Genomic DNA, 22,987 nt, shown 5'->3' with positions numbered 1-22,987 from the left:
CAGGCCTATATATTTTGCACACAGGTTTAATCAAATTAACTGGTACTGTGTATTTCAACATATATGCGTTTCTAAGTATGACAGAGTGTGGCAGTTTTTATAACATAGCATCATTTATTAAGGTTTTTAGAAGACCCGCGATGGGGAAATTGGATCTCTTTGATGTGTTAAACATCCCTGATTAAGTCAGAAGAGAAGCAAAAATAAAATCCCATTAGCTAAATGTTGGTATCTTCTTATTAGACAAATAAACAAGTAAACAACATAAAACATCAAAGGATGGAGGAAAATCCACAGTGAACATGCCAATGTTATTTAAGTAGTTATGTATGCATGTTGTAATGTAAGTAATGATATAATAATGCTGTTTGTATGTAAAACATTAAAACATACAGTATATTGGACAGACTCATGTTTTGCTTGATCCTCTCTTGTTTGCACATGCACAAGGAAAAGAGCAGTATTCATTCATGTCTGTACATCTCTTTTATACATAATATGCATAATATGCTTTGCATGTAGAATGTGGCCAAATTATATTTTGAAAAGGTTAGTACATGTGACCCACAAAATTCTCACAAATAGAATAATATATTTATAAATTTATTTTATAAATTTTTATTATTTTAGTAATTTATTAATTACTTTAATACATTATTTATTAATATAATTAATTAATTTATTAATATTTGTTAATTTATTAATTACTAGTATGCCAAACTATTACATCCTACATGGTCAGCCACAACATTAAAACCACTGACAGGTAAAGTAAATAACATTTATAACATATGTAATAACATATCTAATTACAAGGTCAGCTGACAAAGGAAAATATATATTAAGCAGCAAGTGAACAGTCACTTCCTAAAGTTGGGTATGTTGGAAGGAAGAAGGCTGGGCAAGCGTATGGACAAAATTTTGATGGCTAGAAAGGTGGGTTTAAAGCATCTCCAAAACAGCAGGGTCTTGTGTGGTCTTCTCAGCATGCTGTGGTCCTGTGGTACCAACCAAAAGCTCCAAGGAGGGACAACTGGTGAACCGGTGACAGGGTCATGAGCACTGAAGGCTGACTGATACATGAGGAGCTAAGGTTAGATCATCTGATTCCACTGTAGCACAAAATCCTGAAAATGTCAATGCTGCCTATAATAGAAAGGTGTCAGACAACAGTACATAGGGCTACATAACTGCAAACAGGTCCCATGCAGATTTCTGTCCATCACTGAAAACACCTACAATGAACACATGAGCACCAGAACTGGACCATGCAGCAATGAAAGAAGGTGGCCTGTTCTGATTTCTGATAAATCACGTTTTCTTTTTTATATCATGTAGAAGACCAAGGATATCTGGGGACGAGACGGCACCAGGGGGCACTATAGAAAAAAAGACAAGCCAGTTAAAGCATTGTGATGTGCTGAGCAACGTTCTGCTGGGAAACCTTGGGCTTTGGCATTCATGTGGCTGCTAATTTAACACATACCACCGATCTAAACATTGTTGCAGACCAAGTATACCCCTTCATGGCAACCGTATTCTCTAATAACAGTGGTCTCTATCAGTCTAATGTGCCCTGCCACACTGCAAGGAGTTCAAGGTGTTGACTTGGCCTCCGAATTCCTCAGATCTCAATCCAATCGAGCATCTGTGGGATGTGCTGGACAAGCATGTCTGATTCATGAAGGCCCCACTTTATCACTTACAGGGTTTAAACGATCTGCAGCAAATGTCTCTATACCAGAGGTCTTTGTGTAGTCTATGGCTCATTACATCAGAGCTGTTTTGGTTGCATGAGTGGAAGTTACACAGAATTATGCAGGTGGTTTTAATGTTATGGCTGATCAGTGTACATCTTTATAAAAATAAACATACAGCAAACACACTGCTTTACTACTGTTATTGTATATCTATGTAGGAAAGTGCTATTTAAAGGAAGAGTCACTTATATATGAGGAAGGATTTGTTTTTAAGTCATGACTCATGGATAGCTTGATTTTTGTGGTTTGATTATAGCATTCCAGTGCAAAACCTGACTGAAAACAGGCTGATTTTTCTTTTAGAAAAAGGTAAGATAGTGGTATTTACCTGCGTAGCATCAGTTTGGGGTTTTTACTCTGTACATACTCCTCCATAAGGCCCAGCAGAAGTGTCCTCATGATGTCTGTGTAGTACTCCAGCTTTCCATGCAGTGCCACGGTCAGCAGAGATGCGAAGTACACTTTAGCCCTCGCGTTGAAGTCCGAACGAGCTTCTAGAGTCCGGATAAACTACATAATACAGAAATGGACAGAAAAAGAATGAACTCAGTTATTTTGTCATTTTATAATAATGAACCATTAATTCTGGCACATACAGAAGGTTGGGATGTACAGTGTGTGAACGGTAAAAAATGAAATGGATTTTATAAGGGTTTGTGCAGGAGAACAGGATAAATAGCTTTTATGTCAGGGGGGTTGGTGCTGGAGCCCATCCCAGCTTTTCAATGGGCGCAAGGCACACAGTAACACCCTGGACGGGACGCCAGTCCATCGCAGGGCAGACACACATACACACACACACACACACACATTAACCTATAGGACAATTCAGTTTCTCCAATTATCCTGACTGCATGTTTTTGGACTGTGGGAGGAAACCGGAGCTCCCGGAGGAAACCCATGCAGACACGGGGAGAACATGCAAACTCTGCACAGAAAGGACCCGGACAATCCTGCGTAGTGATCGAACCCAGGACCTTCTTTCTGTGAGGCGGTAGTGCTACCCACCGAGTCACCGTGCCACCCTAATGCTAGAGCTTTGAAAACAAAACAACATTTTACTTGAAGCTTTCATTATAACACTGTCATAAACATATTGTATGCCATTGATGACAGGTATGACAGAATTCTGTGCTGCTCCCAAGACCCCAGCCACATGACCTCCATCCACCCTGGCTAACAAGGCCATCCACATATTTTTTTAATATCAAGTAGCAAGTTCATATTTGAACTCACAAGGAGGAACAAACCAGGCTTACTGTATTTCTCAACCACTCATGCCGGCACCTCATTCAGACAGTAGGATTAGTTGTGTAGCAGCAAGAAGGTTTCCTTACTTCAACAACCAGCTGTGTCTGTAGTGAGCCTGACAAGTCTGGTGGTGCTATTCAGACTCAAACTCTCAGTGGTGGAGGGCTAGTTCATTTAACTTCTGTGCCACCCAATCACCCTAACACAGTCTTTTTGCTCAGCCATACAAATGCTCTTATGACAGAATGACAGAATTCTCACAGACATACGTAAGTCTTGTAAAAAGCCTTTTATGAGTAGTGGCTTTTGGTCAGGCAAAAATTATTACGCCCATATAGTGTAGACTTGACTTCTGTATTAAGGCTGAGGTCAGGAGCTTGGGAAATGATTCCCCCCGTGACCCTAATTGAATAAGCGGTTAAGAGAGTGAGTGAGTGAGTATTCGTTTCACTGGCCCCAACACTAATACCGCCAAGTTCCAACACTATCCTTGACAGTTGGTACAATGCTGTTGGTCTTTTTTTCTCCAAACCTACTTTTGGTCACTGTGGCCAAATAACTTTTTTTTGTCTGACCACACAATTTTGTCCAGAAGGATTTAAATTTTTCCATGTGATCAGCACCGTGATTCTAGAGCAGGGGCTTCTTTCATGCATGGCAGGTTCTAAACCCATGGGTATGTAAAGCTCATTACACTACAGACAGTTACACCTGTATTTTAACAGTTATTAATTCATGGCAAACCTGTTTTGGATGGTTCTTGGATCACATCTGGCCATCTGGAAAAATCTGCATTAAGCATTGCATTGCATGAAGTCATTTTCTTTGCTTACTCATTTTGGCAGACTAATGTTCCATGTACTTTTGTAATTTAAAATAAATTTTCCACTTGACATACTCTGATCAGCCATAACATTAAAACCACCTCCTTGTTTCTACACCCATTGTCCATTTTATCAGCTACACTTACCATATAGAAGCACTTTTTTTGTTTAGCTTGCTTTCACCCTATTCTTCAATGGTCAGGACTCTCCCAGGACCACCACAGAGCAGGTATTATGTGGGTGGTGGATCATTCTCAGCACTGCAGTGACACTGACATGGTGGTGGTGTGTTAGTGTGTGTTGTGCTGGTATGAGTGAATAAGACACAGCAATGCTGCTGGAGTTTTTAAACACCTCAATGTCACTGCTGGATTGAGAATAGTCCATCAACCAAAAATATCCAGCCAACAGCGCCCCATAGGCAGCGTCCTGTGACCACTGATGAAGGTCTTGAAGATGACCAACTCCAACAGCAACAATAGATGAGTGATCGTCTCTGACTTTACATCTACAAGGTGGACCAACTTGTCTAATAGAGTGAACAGTGAGTGGACATGGTATTAAAAAACTCCAGCAGTGCTGCTGTGTCTGATCCACTCATACCAGCACAGCACACACTTGCACACCACCACCATGTCAGTGTCACTGCAGTGTTGAGAATCATCCACCACCTAAATAATACCTGCTCTGTGGTGGTCCTGTGGGGGTCCTGACCATTGAAGAACAAGGTGAAAGCAGGCTAAACAAGTATGTAGAGAAACAGATGGACTACAGTTGGTAATTGTAGAACTACAAAGTGCTTCTATATGGTAAGTGGAGCTGATAAAATGGACAGTGAGTGTAGAAACAAGGAGGTGGTTTTAATGTTATGGCTGACCCTATATACAGTGTATCACAAAAGTGAGTACACCCCTCACATTTCTGCAAATATTTTATTATATCTTTTCATGGGACAACACTATAGACATGAAACTTGGATATAACTTAGAGTAGTCAGTGTACAACTTGTATAGCAGTGTAGATTTACTGTCTTCTGAAAATAACTCAACACACAGCCATTAATGTCTAAATGGCTGGCAACATAAGTGAGTACACCCCACAGTGAACATGTCCAAATTGTGCCCAAAGTGTCAATATTTTGTGTGACCACCATTATTATCCAGCACTGCCTTAACCCTCCTGGGCATGGAATTCACCAGAGCTGCACAGGTTGCTACTGGAATCCTCTTCCACTCCTCCATGATGACATCACGGAGCTGGTGGATCTTAGACACCTTGAACTCCTCCACCTTCCACTTGAGGATGAGCCACAGGTGCTCAATTGGGTTTAGTCCATCACCTTTACCTTCAGCTTCCTCAGCAAGGCAGTTGTCATCTTGGAGGTTGTGTTTGGGGTCGTTATCCTGTTGGAAAACTGCCATGAGGCCCAGTTTTCGAAGGGAGGGGATCATGCTCTGTTTCAGAATGTCACAGTACATGTTGGAATTCATGTTTCCCTCAATGAACCGCAGCTCCCCAGTGCCAGCAACACTCATGCAGCCCAAGACCATGATGCTACCACCACCATGCTTGACTGTAGGCAAGATACAGTTGTCTTGGTACTTCTCACCAGGGCGCCGCCACACATGCTGGACACCATCTGAGCCAAACAAGTTTATCTTGGTCTCGTCAGACCACAGGGCATTCCAGTAATCCATGTTCTTGGACTGCTTGTCTTCAGCAAACTGTTTGCGGGCTTTCTTGTGCGTCAGCTTCCTTCTGGGATGACGACCATGCAGACCGAGTTGATGCAGTGTGCGGCGTATGGTCTGAGCACTGACAGGCTGACCTCTCACGTCTTCAACCTCTGCAGCAATGCTGGCAGCACTCATGTGTCTATTTTTTAAAGCCAACCTCTGGATATGACGCCGAACACGTGGACTCAACTTCTTTGGTCGACCCTGGCGAAGCCTGTTCCGAGTGGAACCTGTCCTGGAAAACCGCTGTATGACCTTGGCCACCATGCTGTAGCTCAGTTTCAGGGTGTTAGCAATCTTCTTGTAGCCCAGGCCATCTTTGTGGAGAGCAACAATTCTATTTCTCACATCCTCAGAGAGTTCTTTGCCATGAGGTGCCATGTTGAATATCCAGTGGCCAGTATGAGAGAATTGTACCCAAAACACCAAATTTAACAGCCCTGCTCCCCATTTACACCTGGGACCTTGACACATGACACCAGGGAGGGACAACGATACATTTGGGCACAATTTGGACATGTTCACTGTGGGGTGTACTCACTTATGTTGCCAGCTATTTAGACATTAATGGCTGTGTGTTGAGTTATTTTCAGAAGACAGTAAATCTACACTGCTATACAAGCTGTACACTGACTACTCTAAGTTATATCCAAGTTTCATGTCTATAGTGTTGTCCCATGAAAATATATAATGAAATATTTGCAGAAATGTGAGGGGTGTACTCACTTTTGTGATACACTGTATATATATTTACTACCTCTTACCTAGATACACCAGTTTTCAAATTTCAAATGAGTCTTGCCTTGAGGTATGGTACAGTACACATCATAATTAATTGCTGGTGTCTTTTTCATACCCAAGAGTAATGCTGGCATTATGAAAACACTTACTTAGAACTTTGATATCAGTAACAAAGTAAAGTCTGTCTTATGTGTATGTCTGTGCATGTGATAAAGCACAACAGGGTTTGCTGTTATAACAATTACAATTGTGTAGTTTTACTCTATGAGTAAAACAACCTCATGACACTTATATTACTGCAGCTTGCCAGTTTATGCATGCTTCCTTTAATAGTATAGAAGATTTGCAAAACAATTTACTGCCTACTGTCACCAATACCATTTTTTATAGTCCTTGCCTGTGCATAAACACATTTGAGGGTACAGCATTGTGTTAGTAACTTTATATATTATTGTATTGTAAAGCTACACAACATGTATCGTTCTCAAAGCATTTTTTTACTTGTATTTAAACTCCATAAATTATAATGTCATTTTGTATCTGTATTATTTAAATTAAATGGTAATAATTTAGGTGCAACTGTCTTTGTCACTCAACCATAAGTGGCTTCTGTTCTCCTTCATATTGCAACATGCCACCATTGAAAGATAAGCTACATACAAAACATTAGATTTTGTCGGCTGAGCTTTTTAAAAGACTGGCCACCACCACTGGCCATATCTGTGTCACGAATCAAGCCTCTTTGTGCTTCCGGAGCTCATGTTGATGTGCCACGCCCCTCTCTTCAGGAGCACATGTTGGAGGTTTCACACTGGTCAATGAAGAAAATGATCCACAGCTGCTCCTCGTTTTAGGTGTAATGCGTAATGCTTAGGGCATTTAAGGGAGCAGCTGTGGATCATTCGGGGGAGGCTGTTTTGACTTCGTCCTGCTTTTGGTTTGTTATGATTGTCATGATTTTGATTTGGTTATAGTTGATATTTGAATAGTCATGGCATTTGAATGCTCTTGTTCATGCTCTTGCTCATGTTTAGAAGTCTTGTTTAGTGTTAGTCAGTTCATGTTTAACTTTAGCATTGTTAGCTTAGGGTCCAGGATAGTTTAGGGTCAGGTTTCATGTATGCTTAGATTAGCTTAGCAATTAGCTTAGCATTTAGCATAGGTCATGTGTTTGTGTGTCTTGTCCTGTGCTAACTGCCCCCCCCCTTTGTCCACCCCCTTTTGTCATGTCTCTCGCATTAGCCCATTAGTTACAATTTGTGGGAGAGTGGGTTGGATTGTGAGTCACTTCCTTGCCACTACCACAGCGACTCCTACTTTTCAGTCAAGACACAAGCGTGGATTGGTAAAGCTATACAGAAAGCAACATACATGTTTACACCATTTTGAAACATTCTACCTTAGTAAGCAGGTACATTGGGTATCATGATTGGGTATAAAAGCAGGATCCATCAAATGCTCAGTCTTTGTAAACAAAGATCACCAAATTTTGCAGATCAGTACTGTATATTACGCAACGCTCAAGTTAATCTGGCCCAGTTGCTGTCTAGACTGGCAGGGGAAGCAAATTACAATATCATGCCCACCTGCCATGGCATTGTAGTCGGTGAAGGGCATGGAAGCACAAATATCTCACAGTGCTGGCTCCTTTAAGAGGCAGTCTCTGTGCCTCATCAAGCATTAATTCACTGTAACCGCAGTCTTTGTTCTTCACTGCCTCATTATGTGCAATTCTTTTAGGAAACTCGGATAGTAATTTTTTACCTTGTGAATATTGCCCTTACAAGGCTACTTCCAGTGGGTTTGTGATAGCATGTTTAATCCATCCTAGGCACAGGCTGTGCCATTTGATGGAGTGGCGGTCTCACTTGTTTGCCGTCACCAGTTTGTTCTGTGTTTTCTCTGTTTACTCTTTTTCAGAGAACTTTGTTGTCATAGGCTGTGAGATTAAGCCTTGTTAAGACATTCATTCTTATTCTTTCCCTTTTTAATCCACTTCCTCCTCTGCTTCACTTTTGCTGTTTTCTATTTTTCTTTTTGATTGTTGCTCTTTAGTAACTGTAGTAATTGTTCTACCTTGTTAGCACCCTGTAAATTGGGGTCATTTTTAAATCTTGCAGGTATAGAGCAACACCTGGCGCCTTATTGATGATGTTTGATCCAGCCCATTACAGGTTAAAGGAATCTTCCTTAAATTAATCTGCAATAGTGCTGGGTTCTTATTAAGATAACTTCATTTCCAGTAATTAAGAAACACATTATGTTTCAGTTATATTTAGGAAGCCATGCCTGCAGCTCCTGCTGATAGCACTGAAAATACATTAATAATAATAATTACATTTCCTCATCATTAATGGGTTAAAGTAAGATTGAAACAGTGAGTGAAATCTGAACTAGAAATTTAATAAGAAGGACTATGTGGTGGAAGCCAGTGAACAGAGGACTTAAAGAATCTTTAGATTTAGCCCAGCGAATTGCTACTGCTTGAGAAAAGCACTTCAGTGGGGCTGCTCCAGAGAGACTTTCATAGCTATTGGAAGATAAACTACCTTGGGTAAAAACATAAGCTAACTTACCTAATGCTTGGCCATTGTTTTCTGCCCTTAGCCCACTGTTTGCTTCCTAAATAAAACAATTCTCAATCGCCTTCTGAGTTTTCTCCATTCAATAATGGCCATCAATCTAAGAGAGTACAATATTCAACCCGACTTTATTGTTGCACAAAAAATCTCAGGTTGAAGTAAAAATCAATGATCTTGAAACAGATAATATGCATGATCACTGGTGGCCAAATTGGTGTTGTTATGACCAAAGACAGCTAATGAAAAGAGTTGATGGTTAGAGATTTTACATCTAAATCAGTGTGTACGTAATCTGATAAGACCAGTACAAAGTTCACAAGCGGTTGAAGGAATAGCACATGCTTTCTTTAAGACAGTACCCGAACCAGCGCATAATGTGTGGAGGAGAATAGTCTCCAACAAATTTTAGGAAGATGTCTGAGCCTTTTTTAATAAATATATAAACTTGTCCCTCGTAAACTGCATCCCATTGAGAATGTATGTATGTAGTAACACAGTTATTTCAGTTTCCATGTAATGTACTGATCATCTGGTGTTAGTGACCCTAAACATTACTATTGCAAACTGAGCAGCCAGTAAAAGTTGAAAGATTAAAGTTATTGTGCCTTCAATATTGTAGTACTTGCTATACACCAGGGATCTTTAAAAAGTTTGAACTTTTATATTTTGGTTGGAAACAATGAGGGTGGGAGGAGTTGTAATTGTTCGTGTCTGAGAGACTGAGAGAGAGCTTATATTCTGGATTTAGCGCCATCTGATTTCCACCTTTTTGGACCACTCAAAGAAGCTTTAAGGGGAAGAAGATTTTCAAGTGATGATGATGTGAAAGCAGTGGTGCATCAGTGGCTACATGCTCAAGAGTTTTTGAAGAACCCTCGTACTGCAAAATGTGGACCAGTCTGTTGTAACTATGTATATAATTTTTTTTTCTTAGTATTATGTGATAATTTAACGGGACAGTGGTAGCCTAGTGGGTAGAGCTTTGGGCTATTAATCCAAAGCTTGAGAGTTTGAATCTCAGCTCTGCCATGCAGCCACTGTTGGGCCCTTGAGCAAGGCCCTTAACCCTCTCTGCTCCAGGGGCACCATACAATGGCTGACCCTGTGCTCTGACCCCAGCTTTCAAACGAGATGGGATACACGGAAAAATAATTTCATTGTACTGTACATCTATATATGTATATATGACAAATAAAGCCATTCTTCTACCTGCTGCTCCATGTACAGTTTTGATAATATACCAAATTTTCTACCTGAAATATTACATGCCACCTGGTAATGCATGACACATATGCTTAATTATTGAACTATACTACTTTTTGCATTGTTTGTTCATGCTTGTCTATAAAGCTTGGGCTTGGGTCTCCAGCATTCTTGCTCCATATGTCTACAATGTGCGTTTCTGAATTGTTTCTGCAATATTATAAAATATACAGTTCTTGTTATTTTTAAGAGAGGGGTGTTTTGTAACCCTCATTAGCAGTCCATTATATGGTTAGCACTATACAATGATCACACAAAGATCAGGTAGTGTGAACAGTACAACTATACAGAAGAACATGCAATAGGCTTAAGGTGTGTGTGTGTATGAGAAGAACATTGTATCTTACAGTGATAAGGAAAGTCTTGCTGTTCAGCAGGTTGGAGAACTGGTTGAGAGCCTGAGCCACTATGGCCCTGCGTGACTCTGGGATGTCCAACTTGCCGGTGATCATGACATCATTGGCTCCATCTTTCGAAGGCAGGAAGAATACGCGATCTGTGTAGGTCTTATAATCCAGGAATGGGATACGGCCTTCGCTGATGTCATTTGTATGATCCTCCATCTCCATCATCAAGTCTGGAGAGAAGAGAACATGGAGTGTGTTAACATGCATGGAATAATTTTGTATAGATGGGGCTGGATGTCATTTATGAACTGATAGAAATGGTTGCTAACTGTAAAACTGCACTGAAATGGAGCCCAGCTACACCTTCGGACGTTCTTGAGTGGCCTTTAATAATCTAAGAGTTTATTCTATAACACAGAATTATGTCATATACATCAATAAACAACCTACATGTTTTAGAAATAGGTTTATCATTTGATTATGTTCTTTCAGAGATCTTTCAGTGCAGCTATGCACCCATTTAATCCTTATTCCTGAGTAAAAGCACATTGTTTGGTCCACCACCAATATGTTTAACCCTAGCTGCTAAGAGCAGAGATCCATGTGATCTATTGCACAAAGATTTCTTCTTAAGCTTTGCCATAAGGTGTTATATACTCCGATCAGCCATAACATTAAAATCTCCTCCTTGTTTCTACACTCACTGTCCATTTTATCAGCTCCACTTACCATATAACTGACTGTAGTCCATCTGTTTCTTTGCATGCTTTGTTAGCCCCCTTTCATGCTGTTCTTCAATGGTCAGGACCCCCACAGGACCACTACAGAGTAGGTATTATTTGGGTGGTGGATCATTCTCAGCACTGCAGTGACACTGACATGGTGGTGGTGTGTTAGTGTGTGTTGTGCTGGTATGAGTGGATCAGACACAGCAGCGCTGATTGAGTTTTTAAACACCTCACTGTCACTGCTGGACTGAGAATAGTTCACCAACCAAAAATATATCCAGCCAACAGCACCCTGTGTGCAGCGTCCTGTGACCCCTGATGAAGGTCTAGAAGATGACCAACTCAAACAGCAGCAATAGATGAGCGATCGTCCCTGACTTTACATCTACAAGGTGGACCAATTAGGTAGGAGTGTACAGTGAGTGGACACGGTATTTAAAAACTCCAGCAGTGTGCTGTGTCTGATCCACTCATACCAGCACAACACACACTAACACACCACCACCATGTCAGTGTCACTGCAGTGCTGAGAATGATCCACAACCTAAATAATACCTGCTCTGTGGTGGTCCTGACCATTAAAGAACAGGGTGAAAGCAGACTAAAAAAGTATATAGAATAACAGATGGACTACAGTCAGTAATTGTAGAACTACAAAGTGCTTCTATATGGTAAGTGGAGCTAATAAAATGGACAGTGAGTGTAGCAACAAGGAGGTGGTTTTATTGTTATGGCTGATCGGTGTATAGGTTAATAAAACTATTGTAAATAGGTTGTTTCACACTAATAGGTTTTTGGTTTTTAAATTGTAAAATAAATTGGCTCATAAAAAGTCCCACCCTTAGCTGTAACGAAGCATAACAACATGCTTTAGAAATACCAGAAGCACTGAAGATTTAAAAAATAGGCAGCAATTTATTAATTTTCTGCAATTTATCAAAAGGACAAATGTAATGGGAGGGAAAAGGACAAAATAACCCATTCATGCATTCATGTTCTATGAATGACAGACCTTGATTCAAGTCCCGGCTGTATGTATAATTGACAGATTATTGAGTTTGAGAGACAAACATATAATGCCACTCTTATAAAAGAAAGGTTTTTGTGTAATGACCTGTAAATTCCTTCTTGCAGCGATCACGTACACTCTCTTCTAGATTCTCTAACTGATGCTTCACCTTCTCGTACTCTCGCTCTGCCTGCTGGCTTTTCCTCCTTAAACACAGTGAAAAAGCAAGAGTAAAGCAATAACAGGGCAAGTGTCAACACATACTGATCGATTTTATAATAGTAAAGATAAAATGCCATGAACGATTATAACAAAGTACAAAAATCAGGAGGTGAGGTAGTTTACCTGTAGCAGACAATAGAGATGGCTATGATGAGTAGCATGGGAACGATAACTGCAGGGATAATTATTGTATCCAATTTGACCTCGTACTTCCTCTCGTAATGCACAGAGTCAACCACCCATTCGCCATTTCCAAATTTAATCTAAGACGTAAAGCAATCACAGAAAGAAGGTTAATATTTCAATAATCAGCCACACAAAGTAAAGCATGATGGAAATTTGCGTCCTGTTTTATGCCTCACTCCCTGTGGACTACATTAAACTTGGATAAAACATGCATGAGCATCTAATAACACATTTCCTGAAAGAAGGGTTGGTAATAAGGTGACGAAAATAATTTACAACATCCGAACTGCACTGCATTTTAGAGTAATTAGCCCTACAGAGAAAACTCTGAAATGAGACCACACATCCATTTGGAGGGTGGTTCCAATCTATAGTCAGAAAAGGTCTTTTAGAATATTGTTAAACAAACTAGTGATGTACAAAGCAAGTTATATTTTAAATACTTCAAACTAGTGTTTTAGCTTTGGTAGAAGTGTGTTTTAAAGTCATTATTTTTTTTAGAATGGAGATTAACCCAAATACATTTTTACTGTGTGTAAGAGAGTTGGCCAATGTTACTGTACGATACTGACAATAATCACAATATGTTTCTTACATTGACTTTTATTTGATTGCAGACAGGATGAACCTGAGATATTTCATGTTTTATCTGCTAAACTTCATTTCATTTATTAATAAACTTCCATTCCTGTATTTCAGGCCTGCAACACATTCCAAAAAAAGTTGGGACAGTAAAGCATTTACCACTTTGCAATGTTGCCATTTTTTTTCACCACACTTAAAAGACGTTTTGGCACCGAGGATACCAAGTGATTTCGTGTTTCAGCTTTTATTTTGTCTCATTCTTCCTGCAAACACGTCTTTAGATGTGCAACAGTACGGGGTCGTCGTTGTCGCATTTTTCCTTTCAAAATCCTCCACACATTCTCTATTGGGGACAGGTCAGGACTGCAGACAGGCAGGCAGGCCAGTCCAGTACCCGTATCCTCTTCTTCCGCAGCCATGTCTTTGTAATGTGTGCAGCATGTGGTTTTGCATTGTCTTGTTGAAAAATGCATGGACGTCTCTGGAAAAGATGACGTCTTGAAGGCAGCACATGTTGCTCTAAGATCTCAATGTACTTTTCTGCATTAATGCTGCTATCACAGAAGTGTAAATGACCTTGCCAAGGGCACTGACACAGCCCCATACCATGACAGATCCTGGCTTTTAGACATGTTGCTGATAACAGTCTGGATGGTCCTTTTTGTTTTTTGTCCGGAGCACACGGCGTCCATTTATTTAAAAAAAGACCTGGAATGATGATTTGTCAGACCACAATAACCATTTCCACTTTGTGATGGTCTACCTTAGATGCCTGCACGCCCAGAGAAGTCGATGCTGCTTCTTTTGTACATGGTTAACATAAGACTTCTTTTTTGCACAGTAAAGTTTTAAGTGGCATTTGTGCATGTAACTCTGTTTTGTAGTGCTTGACAAAGGTTTGCCAAAGTAATCCCTCACCCATGTGGTTATATCAGCTATTGTTGAGTGGCGGTTCTTGACGCAGTGCCGTCTAAGGGATCAAAGATCATGGGCGTTCAGCTTAAGCTTGCCCCCTTGGCCTTTAGGCACTGGAATTCCTCCTGATTTGTTAAATGGTTTAATGATATTATGCACTGTAGAGGGAGAAATATGCAAATCCCTTCCAATCTTTCTTTGAGGTACATTGTTTTTAAACATTTCAATCATTTTCTCACACATTCGTTGACAAACTGGAGATCCTCTGATCATCTTTGCTCATCAAAGACTCAGTCTTTCCTGGATGCTGCTTTTGTACCAAACCATGATTACAATCACCTGTTGACATCACCTGTTTGGAATCACATCATTATTTAGTTTTTTTACCTCATTACTAGCCCTAAATTGCCCCCGTCCCAACTTTTTTTGGAATGTGTTGCAGGCCTGAAATACAGGAATGGATGTTTATTAATAAATGAAATGAAGTTGAGCAGATAAAACATGAAATATCTTGGGTTCAAACTGTCTGCAATCAAATAAAAGTCAAAGTAAATGTAAGGAACACTGCATTTTTATTTTATTTGCATTTTCCATACTGTCCCAACTTTTTCTGATTTGGGGTTGTACAAAAAAAACCCCAAGTAACTACAATTTTGTGTTATCTTCGCAAAGCTACTGTAGTTTGCCATTGTAGAACAGACTGTTAAAGATGTAATCTGCCAACTCACCAGAAGCTCTAACGGTTCTGATGTGGTGTCCCTTTTTTGTCTCTTGGAGTGAGATTTTGGTGTAGTGCTGGGTGGATCCAGGAACAACTTGTCATCCTGCAGGGTGTTCACATTACAGGACACATCGCCCACATATGCTTCTGCCTCCTTTGCCGTCATAGCCTTGGAGAATCCACGACCCTGGAAACAATGGAAAACAATTGGGTTGAATAATATACTTTAAGTAGCTTTGTCACACTTTTAGGATAATTACAATACAAATGCATTGTCCTCAACTTTATTTCTGACATTTATAAAATGTTAATTTAGTTAATAAACATCCATCTTATGTACGCATATGCTCCTTTTACATAACATAAATGTAGCGACACAAACACTTAGATTAGATTACAATTAGATTACAATCAGTATAGCCAGATGACTGGTTTGACTCATATGCAGCCATGGTGAGTATCAACAAATCCTGTTTTCATCAAGATCATGTGGACAGCTGGGCATGTATCCACTGTTTACTCATGGAATTGAAGGCAGGATTTAACTCACAACATACAGAAGTGGTTTAGCTGCCCAGCTAGCTGGCATGATACATATTGTTGCCAGCACATGGTGTGGCTAGCACAGAAGCTAAATAACGCTGACTACAGTTAGCTAAGGTTATAAAAATATTCATTTAGAAGAATTAATTTTCCATTATTGAATTGTACACAAGACTGCTTTCACATAGAGTCCCAAGAGAAGGTTCACAATCACCTAGTCATGAGATTGAGAGCAAAACGTATACAATTGTAATTATATTATCTACTAAACAAAATAAAGAAATAAAAAAACAGCCATTGCTGGAGTTTCTTAGTCAAAAGTGACAGAATTTGGGACGCCTTGTACACACAAGGGTCCAGTAAAAATACCCCAGCATTGAAAAAAACCCATTTTACCTCATTAAATGTTTGAGTGAATTTCTATGACCGACCACCTCTTACACACATGACAAGCATGCTGCCACCAACCTCTTCTTTTCACCTGCAAGAGGTGGCATATCTCAAACTGCCGTATTGCAATGCCATCCCCAATCATTCGCCCCTTGTGCAGGCACCTCAACTGAGCAACAGAGGCCATAATTTCAGCAGCAATGAGGAATTCCTGCTTTATCACTGTCCCTCCCCACTACAGACACACAGTCGATCATGAGGCCCAGCCGGGTAATAGCACAGCTGAGATCAATCTCAGACTGGCAGACTAGTGCATTACACTACTGCGCCACCCAAGCCCTGATGAGACCTAGCAGTGCATTTCAAGAATGCAGCATGGGATATAAAACTTGTTTGACAAGCTGAATGAGCTTAATATTATTATGCAGGGACCACAGATGAAGGTACTGCACTCGTGTGACAAAGTCAAGGGGTTCAGAGAAGGTCTTTTCCTGCAGTCAATTTCTGCTTAACATGTGAACATTCGAGAGAAGAGGCAGTGGACATATCTAAAACATTTTGCAACTACATACTTATGTGAAAGTGGAATTATAAAGAAACAAAAACGTGTTTCTACACTTACTGTCCATTTCATTAGCTCCACTGACCATATAGAAGCACTTTGTAGTCCTACAATTATTGACTGTAGTCCATCTGTTTCTCTACATGCTTTTTTAGCCTCCTTTCATGCTGTTCTTCAATGGTCGTGGTGTTGGATCATTCTCAGCACTGCTGTGACACTGACATGGTGGTGGTGTGTTAGTGTGTGTTGTGCTGGTATAAGTGAATAAGACACAGCAGCGCTGATGAAGTTTTTAAATACCTCACTGTCACTGCTGGACTAAGAATAGTCCACCAACCACAAATATCCAGCCAACAGCGCCCCGTGGGCAGCGTCCTGTGACCACTAATGAAGATCTAGAAGACGACCAACTCAAACAGCAGCAATAGATGAACGATCATCTCTGACTTTACATCTACAAGGTGGACCAACTAGGTAGGAGTGTCTAATAGAGTGGACAGTGAGTGGACACGGTATTTAAAAACTCCAGCAGCGCTGCTGTGTCTGATCCACTCATACCAGCACAACACACACTAACACACCACCACTATGACATTGTCACTGCAGTGCTAAGAGTGATCCACCACCTAAATAATACCTGCTCTGTAGTGGTCCTGTGGGGGTCCTGACCATTGAATAACAAGATGAAAGCATGCTAAAAATGTATGCAGAGAAACAGATGGACTACAGTCAGTAATTGTAGAACTACAAAGTGCTTCTATTTGGTAGGTGGAGCTGATAAAATGGACAGTGAGTGTAGAAACAAGGAAGTGGTCATAATGTTATGACTGATCGGTGTATATATATATATATATATATATATATATATATATATATATATATATATATATATATATATATACATACAGTGTATCACAAAAGTGAGTACACCCCTCACATTTCTGCAAATATTTTATTATATCTTTTCATGGGACAACACTATAGAAATAAAACTTGGATATAACTTAGAGTAGTCAGTGTACAACTTGTATAGCAGTGTAGATTTACTGTCTTCTGAAAATAACTCAACACACAGCCATTAATGTCTAAATGGCTGGCAACATAAGTGAGTACACCCCACAGTGAACATGTCCAAATTGTGCCCAAAGTGTCAATATTTTGTGTGACCACCATTATTATCCAGCACTGCCTTAACCCTCCTGGGCATGGAATTCACCAGAGCTGCACAGGTTGCTACTGGAATCCTCTTCCACTCCTCCATGATGACATCACGGAGCTGGTGGATGTTAGACACCTTGAACTCCTCCACCTTCCACTTGAGGATGTGCCACAGGTGCTCAATTGGGTTTAGTCCATCACCTTTACCTTCAGCTTCCTCAGCAAAGCAGTTGTCATCTTGGAGGTTGTGTTTGGGGTCGTTATCCTGTTGGAAAACTGCCATGAGGCCCAGTTTACGAAGGGAGGGGATCATGCTCTGTTTCAGAATGTCACAGTACATGTTGGAATTCATGTTTCCCTCAATGAACCGCAGCTCCCCAGTGCCAGCAACACTCATGCAGCCCAAGACCATGCTTGACTGTAGGCAAGATACAGTTGTCTTGGTACTTCTCACCAGGGCGCCGCCACACATGCTGGACACCATCTGAGCCAAACAAGTTTATCTTGGTCTCGTCAGACCACAGGGCATTCCAGTAATCCATGTTCTTGGACTGCTTGTCTTCAGCAAACTGTTTGCGGGCTTTCTTGTGCGTCAGCTTCCTTCTGGGATGACGACCATGCAGACCGAGTTGATGCAGTGTGCGGCGTATGGTCTGAGCACTGACAGGCTGACCTCTCACGTCTTCAACCTCTGCAGCAATGCTGGCAGCACTCATGTGTCTATTTTTTAAAGCCAACCTCTGGATATGACGCCGAACACGTGGACTCAACTTCTTTGGTCGACCCTGACGAAGCCTGTTCCGAGTGGAACCTGTCCTGGAAAACCGCTGTACGACCTTGGCCACCATGCTGTAGCTCAGTTTCAGGGTGTTAGCAATCTTCTTATAGCCCAGGCCATCTTTGTGGAGAGCAACAATTCTATTTCTCACATCCTCAGAGAGTTCTTTGCCATGAGGTGCCATGTTGAATATCCAGTGGCCAGTATGAGAGAATTGTACCCAAAACACCAAATTTAACAGCCCTGCTCCCCATTCACACCTGGGACATTGACACATGACACCAGGGAGGGACAACGACACATTTGTGCACAATTTGGACATGTTCACTGTGGGGTGTACTCACTTACTGTATGTTGCCAGCTATTTAGACATTAATGGCTGTGTGTTGAGTTATTTTCAGAAGACAGTAAATCTACACTGCTATACAAGCTGTACACTGACTAAGTTATATCCAAGTTTCATGTCTATAGTGTTGTCCCATGAAAATATATAATGAAATATTTGCAGAAATGTGAGGGGTGTACTCACTTTTGTGATACACTGTATATATTACAAAATTATTAAATATTATATATTACATAAAAGCAAGACTTGCAAGTCATATTCATATTTAACGTAGACCCACCGTGACGATGATCATGCTCTTCTCTGGGATGACTTTATTAGGAAGTCTGTTGAAAGTTGGGTCAGGATGGTAATCAAACGGTTTCAGCTCCTCTATGAAATTGTCCAGCTGTATAAAGGTACTGAACGACTGGCTCTCGTACGATCTGTTCACTCTGGGTGAGAGGAACTGCAGCATGGTGTTGTTCTTACTGTAAGCTTCCTGAATAAACTAAAGAAACAGAAGAAACCAGCATCAGATCATGTGAATCAATAGTAGAACTTCTGCACACCTCACACACACACTGGAAAAAAGCTCTCAGCACAGCTGTATTAATTGAGCAGAACAGCACGCCAGGGTTAATGCAGCTTTTAAATGAAAATGTATCAGGGTTTTTGCACTTATTCCTCTGCGCTACTCTCAGGAGTACTTACCATAGTGGAAAGCTCTGTTCAGCATATATGACGATTCAATTACACGCCAATATCTCTTTTCTATATTCTACATACATTCACAAACTGTTCCTATTTGAAATCTTAATAAGACTGGGGACGAATGCTGCAGGGCTTTTAGACTTAGTGGTGTTCAGGTTATAGAAACACTAAAGCCTGCGTCTGTTCATTTTCATTCAGGCTTTGGAATTCTTGGGTGGATTGAGACAAAATGATACAGGAGACAGATCGTAAACTTTTTATATTGAAAAGTTTTTACAACCCTAAATCAGAAAAAGTTGGGACAGTATGGAAAATGCAAATAAAATAAAAATGCAGTGTTCCTTACATTTACTTTGACTTTTATTTCATTGCAGACAGTTTTCAGTGTTGTCTGCTCAATTTCATTTCATTTGTTAATAAACATCCATACCTGCATTTCAAGCCTGCAACACATTTCAAAAAAAGTTGGGACGGGGACAATTTAGGGCAAGTAATGAGGTGAAAAAACTAAATAATGATGTGATTCCAAACAGGTGATGTCAACAGGTGATTGTAATCATGGTTTGGTACAAAAGCAGCATCCAGGAAAGTCTTTGATGAGCAGAGATGATCAGAGGATCTCCACTTTGTCAACAGATGTGTGAGAAAATGATTGATTGATTGATGTTGTTTAAAAACAATGTACCTTAGAGAAAGATTGGAAGGGATTTGCATATTTCTCCCTCTACAGTGCTGAATATTATTAAACCATTCAAGGAATCAGGAGGAATTTCAGTGCGTAAAGGCCAAGGGCGCTAGCTTAAGCTCAGACGGAACTGCATCAAGAACCATCACTCAACAATAGCTGATATAACCACATGGGCAAGAGATTACTTTGGCAAACCTTTGTCAAGCACTACAATACAGAGTTACATGCACAAATGCCACTTAAAACTTTACTGTGCAAAAAAGAAGCCTTATGTTAACCATGTCCAGAAGCGGCGTCGACTTCTCTGGGCTTAAAGGCATCTAGGATGGACCATTACACATTACAAAGGCATGGCTGCGGAAGAAGAGGGTACGGGTACTGGACTGGCCTGTCTGCAGTCCTGACCTGTCCCCAATATAGAATGTGTGGAGAATTTTGAAACATAAAATGCGACAACGACGACCCGGTACTGTTGAAAATCTTAAGACGTGTTTGCAGGAAGAATGGGACCAAATAAAAGCTGAAACACTAAATCACTTGGTCTCCTCGGTGCCAAAACGTCTTTTAAGTGTGGTGAAAAGGAATAGCAACATTACAAAGTGGTAAATGCTTTACTGTCCCAACTTTTTTTGGAATGTGTTGCAGGCCTGAAATGCAGGAATGGATGTTCATTAATAAATAAAATGAAATGTTTGCATTTTTCATGCTGTCCCAACTTTTTCTGATTTGGGGATGAAGTTTGGGGCCGAATTACAAGTTTGCTTGTACCAGGACCGTAAATTCCATGAATGATGTACAAACCAGGATTTGTTCTTATTAAAAATGAATGTGAAAATGTTCCCAGAGTAACTAAAAGGTTTGTGTGCAAACCTGTATTAATAAACAGTGGGTGTCATCCAAGTAACCTGGGTTTTAAGGACAGGGGTGTAAACAGACCTGTGTCTGTTAGTCTCCAGGTAGTCCAGTTATTTTCCACCTAGTAAAATGTGGATTGGCTGCTCCAAATTACCCCTAGTGAGAGTGTAAAAGAACAACACTCCAACAAGTGTCAGTGGTTTGTCTGAAGGCAATGCTTGTGGACCCTATCTATGGTGTTATACCAAAAGGATCTTAATTGGAAAGAGGCCAAGCAAGAACAAGAGACCTTGTCTGACCTTTCCTCCTTCAAACAAAGTCAACTGCATTTGTGTGGACACCCAGCCAGGTCGGTGGTAAGAACACTCCACAGTGGTGTGCTAGTGTCACACTGCCTGCGGTTCCTAGTGATACCATTAACTGTAATGTGGAGAACTGCATTTCCCAGGAGACAGTGGGCGATCATGTGGAACAAGCAGCCAATCGGACAGCGCAGTGGGAGTCTGTGTCACCAGCTTACTAATGAACACACCTGAAGCCAATTTATGAATGAATATAAGCGTGTTGACAACAGAGGTACTCGCCGATGTATTGGCAGTTTCTTTTGTGTACTGAGCGTTTTGAATGTGTTATGTTATTTCAGTGTATGACCCTTGTCAAGTCAACTTTATTTATATAGCGCTTTTTACAACAGACATTGTCTCAAAGCAACTTTACAAAATCCAGGACCAACAGATACAAAAACCCCTGTTGAGCAAGCCGAGGGCAACTGTGGCAAGGAAAAACTCCCTGAAAATTACAGGAAGAAACCTTGAGAGGAACCAGACTCAGCAGGGCCCATCCTTCTTGGGTGGTTTTGAGGATACACAAATCATACAAACACAGAATTAAATGAACTAAAAGTTATAAGAAATAAATAATAATAGAGTTATTATTCGGTCTAGTCTTTAATAAAGTCTGTAGTTAGTTCTTGTCATTCTTGGTGCAGTTACTCCCGAACCGTCACATCTGGCAGAAGCAGCATCGTTGGCACTGCTTTGTATTACGACTTGTGCTTTGTATTACGACTACGATTTCACTTTTCCCCTTGGACTGTGTTTGGATTATTGAATTACGTGTTGACCTACTGCCTGTTAGGGTGCCTGCGACGTCTGGTGAACATACCACCAGTTCCCAGCGTTGCAGGCGTTACAGAACAAAGAGCAGCATGGCCTCAAATAGGAGGCCAGCTGATTAGGGCAACGACCTGCAGCTGTCAGCTCCCTATTTAAGGGGGCGTCGCCAGTCTGCAGGCGTCGCACCTTTGTTCTGTGTTTGTCACACGGCTGCTCTGCACCAGCCATTCCTTTTATCAGGGCAAGAACGGTTACCCCAGGCGCTTCCTAGAGCGGTTGGGTGTGTAAGCTGTAAGGCTGAGGTAACTAGGGTTTTTGTTTCACTGATTAGGGAGAGCCGGTGCGATTAGGTGCAGCCCTCGCGCTGCGGTTGTTTTGGCTTTGCCGCTTGTTCCCTGCTTGCCAAGCTAGCAGCGGGTTAGCTTTGGGCTAACAGCCACATTCCGCAGGCCATTAAAGGCGTGTGTTTTTCCCGGGCTATTCTCTGCCTGTTTGGTGCAGCGGTAACTCTCCGCTCCTCCACTCGAGAATCCCCGGTTCTAATCCACTCATTTGAACCTTGTGTCAAATTAAATATCGGTTTCTTCCCAGCCTCTAAATGCTGGTGACACAACCGATCTGCTGCTGTTAAATAGCACCCTTGTGTTAGTTTTGTCTCTGTAACGGATTATTTCCATATTTCCCCCTCTTTTCAACTGCCTCTTATTTAGTAGGCGAGCCTGTTGTCCCGGCTACACCGTAGCTTAGTGGGACTTACCATTGCACTGCGAGTGCGCGACCCGGGTTCGCGCCTCGCTTCAGCTCCTTTTCTATTTCTTTGTTTTGTGTTTCCTTTTCAGTTGCCAGCGACACCAGCGGCCTCGTTCGGGATTTCCCGAATTGTCTTCTGTTTGAGTTTTGTTTATGTTGTACTGTATTTATATTATTTATTGTTAATAAATATTATTTTTTGCTCCGCACCTTTGGGTCCTACGCCTCTCTCATTATAA

The 22,987-nt window shown here is 40.9% G+C and overlaps 1 protein-coding gene across 1 annotated transcript in view; it reads right to left on the bottom strand.

Annotated features, from left to right (window-relative positions):
• The window catches only part of plxnb2b (plexin b2b), a 123,940-nt gene that overhangs the window by 27,245 nt on the left and 73,708 nt on the right, over positions 1-22,987 (bottom strand). Inside the window, exons 18-23 of the mRNA XM_063004078.1 lie at positions 18,928-19,137; positions 14,878-15,057; positions 12,587-12,726; positions 12,347-12,447; positions 10,505-10,734; positions 2,089-2,270 (exon numbers count right to left, since the gene is read on the bottom strand). Of these exons, the coding sequence (XP_062860148.1) occupies positions 2,089-2,270; positions 10,505-10,734; positions 12,347-12,447; positions 12,587-12,726; positions 14,878-15,057; positions 18,928-19,137 (1,043 nt within the window). The remainder of the gene's footprint in view (positions 1-2,088; positions 2,271-10,504; positions 10,735-12,346; positions 12,448-12,586; positions 12,727-14,877; positions 15,058-18,927; positions 19,138-22,987) is intronic.

Source organism: Trichomycterus rosablanca, chromosome 1 (assembly GCF_030014385.1).
Source record: "Trichomycterus rosablanca isolate fTriRos1 chromosome 1, fTriRos1.hap1, whole genome shotgun sequence".
Classification (NCBI taxonomy): domain Eukaryota; kingdom Metazoa; phylum Chordata; class Actinopteri; order Siluriformes; family Trichomycteridae; genus Trichomycterus; species Trichomycterus rosablanca.
Note: the sequence above shows the minus strand (reverse complement) of the source record. Positions and strands in the feature narration are given on the sequence as shown.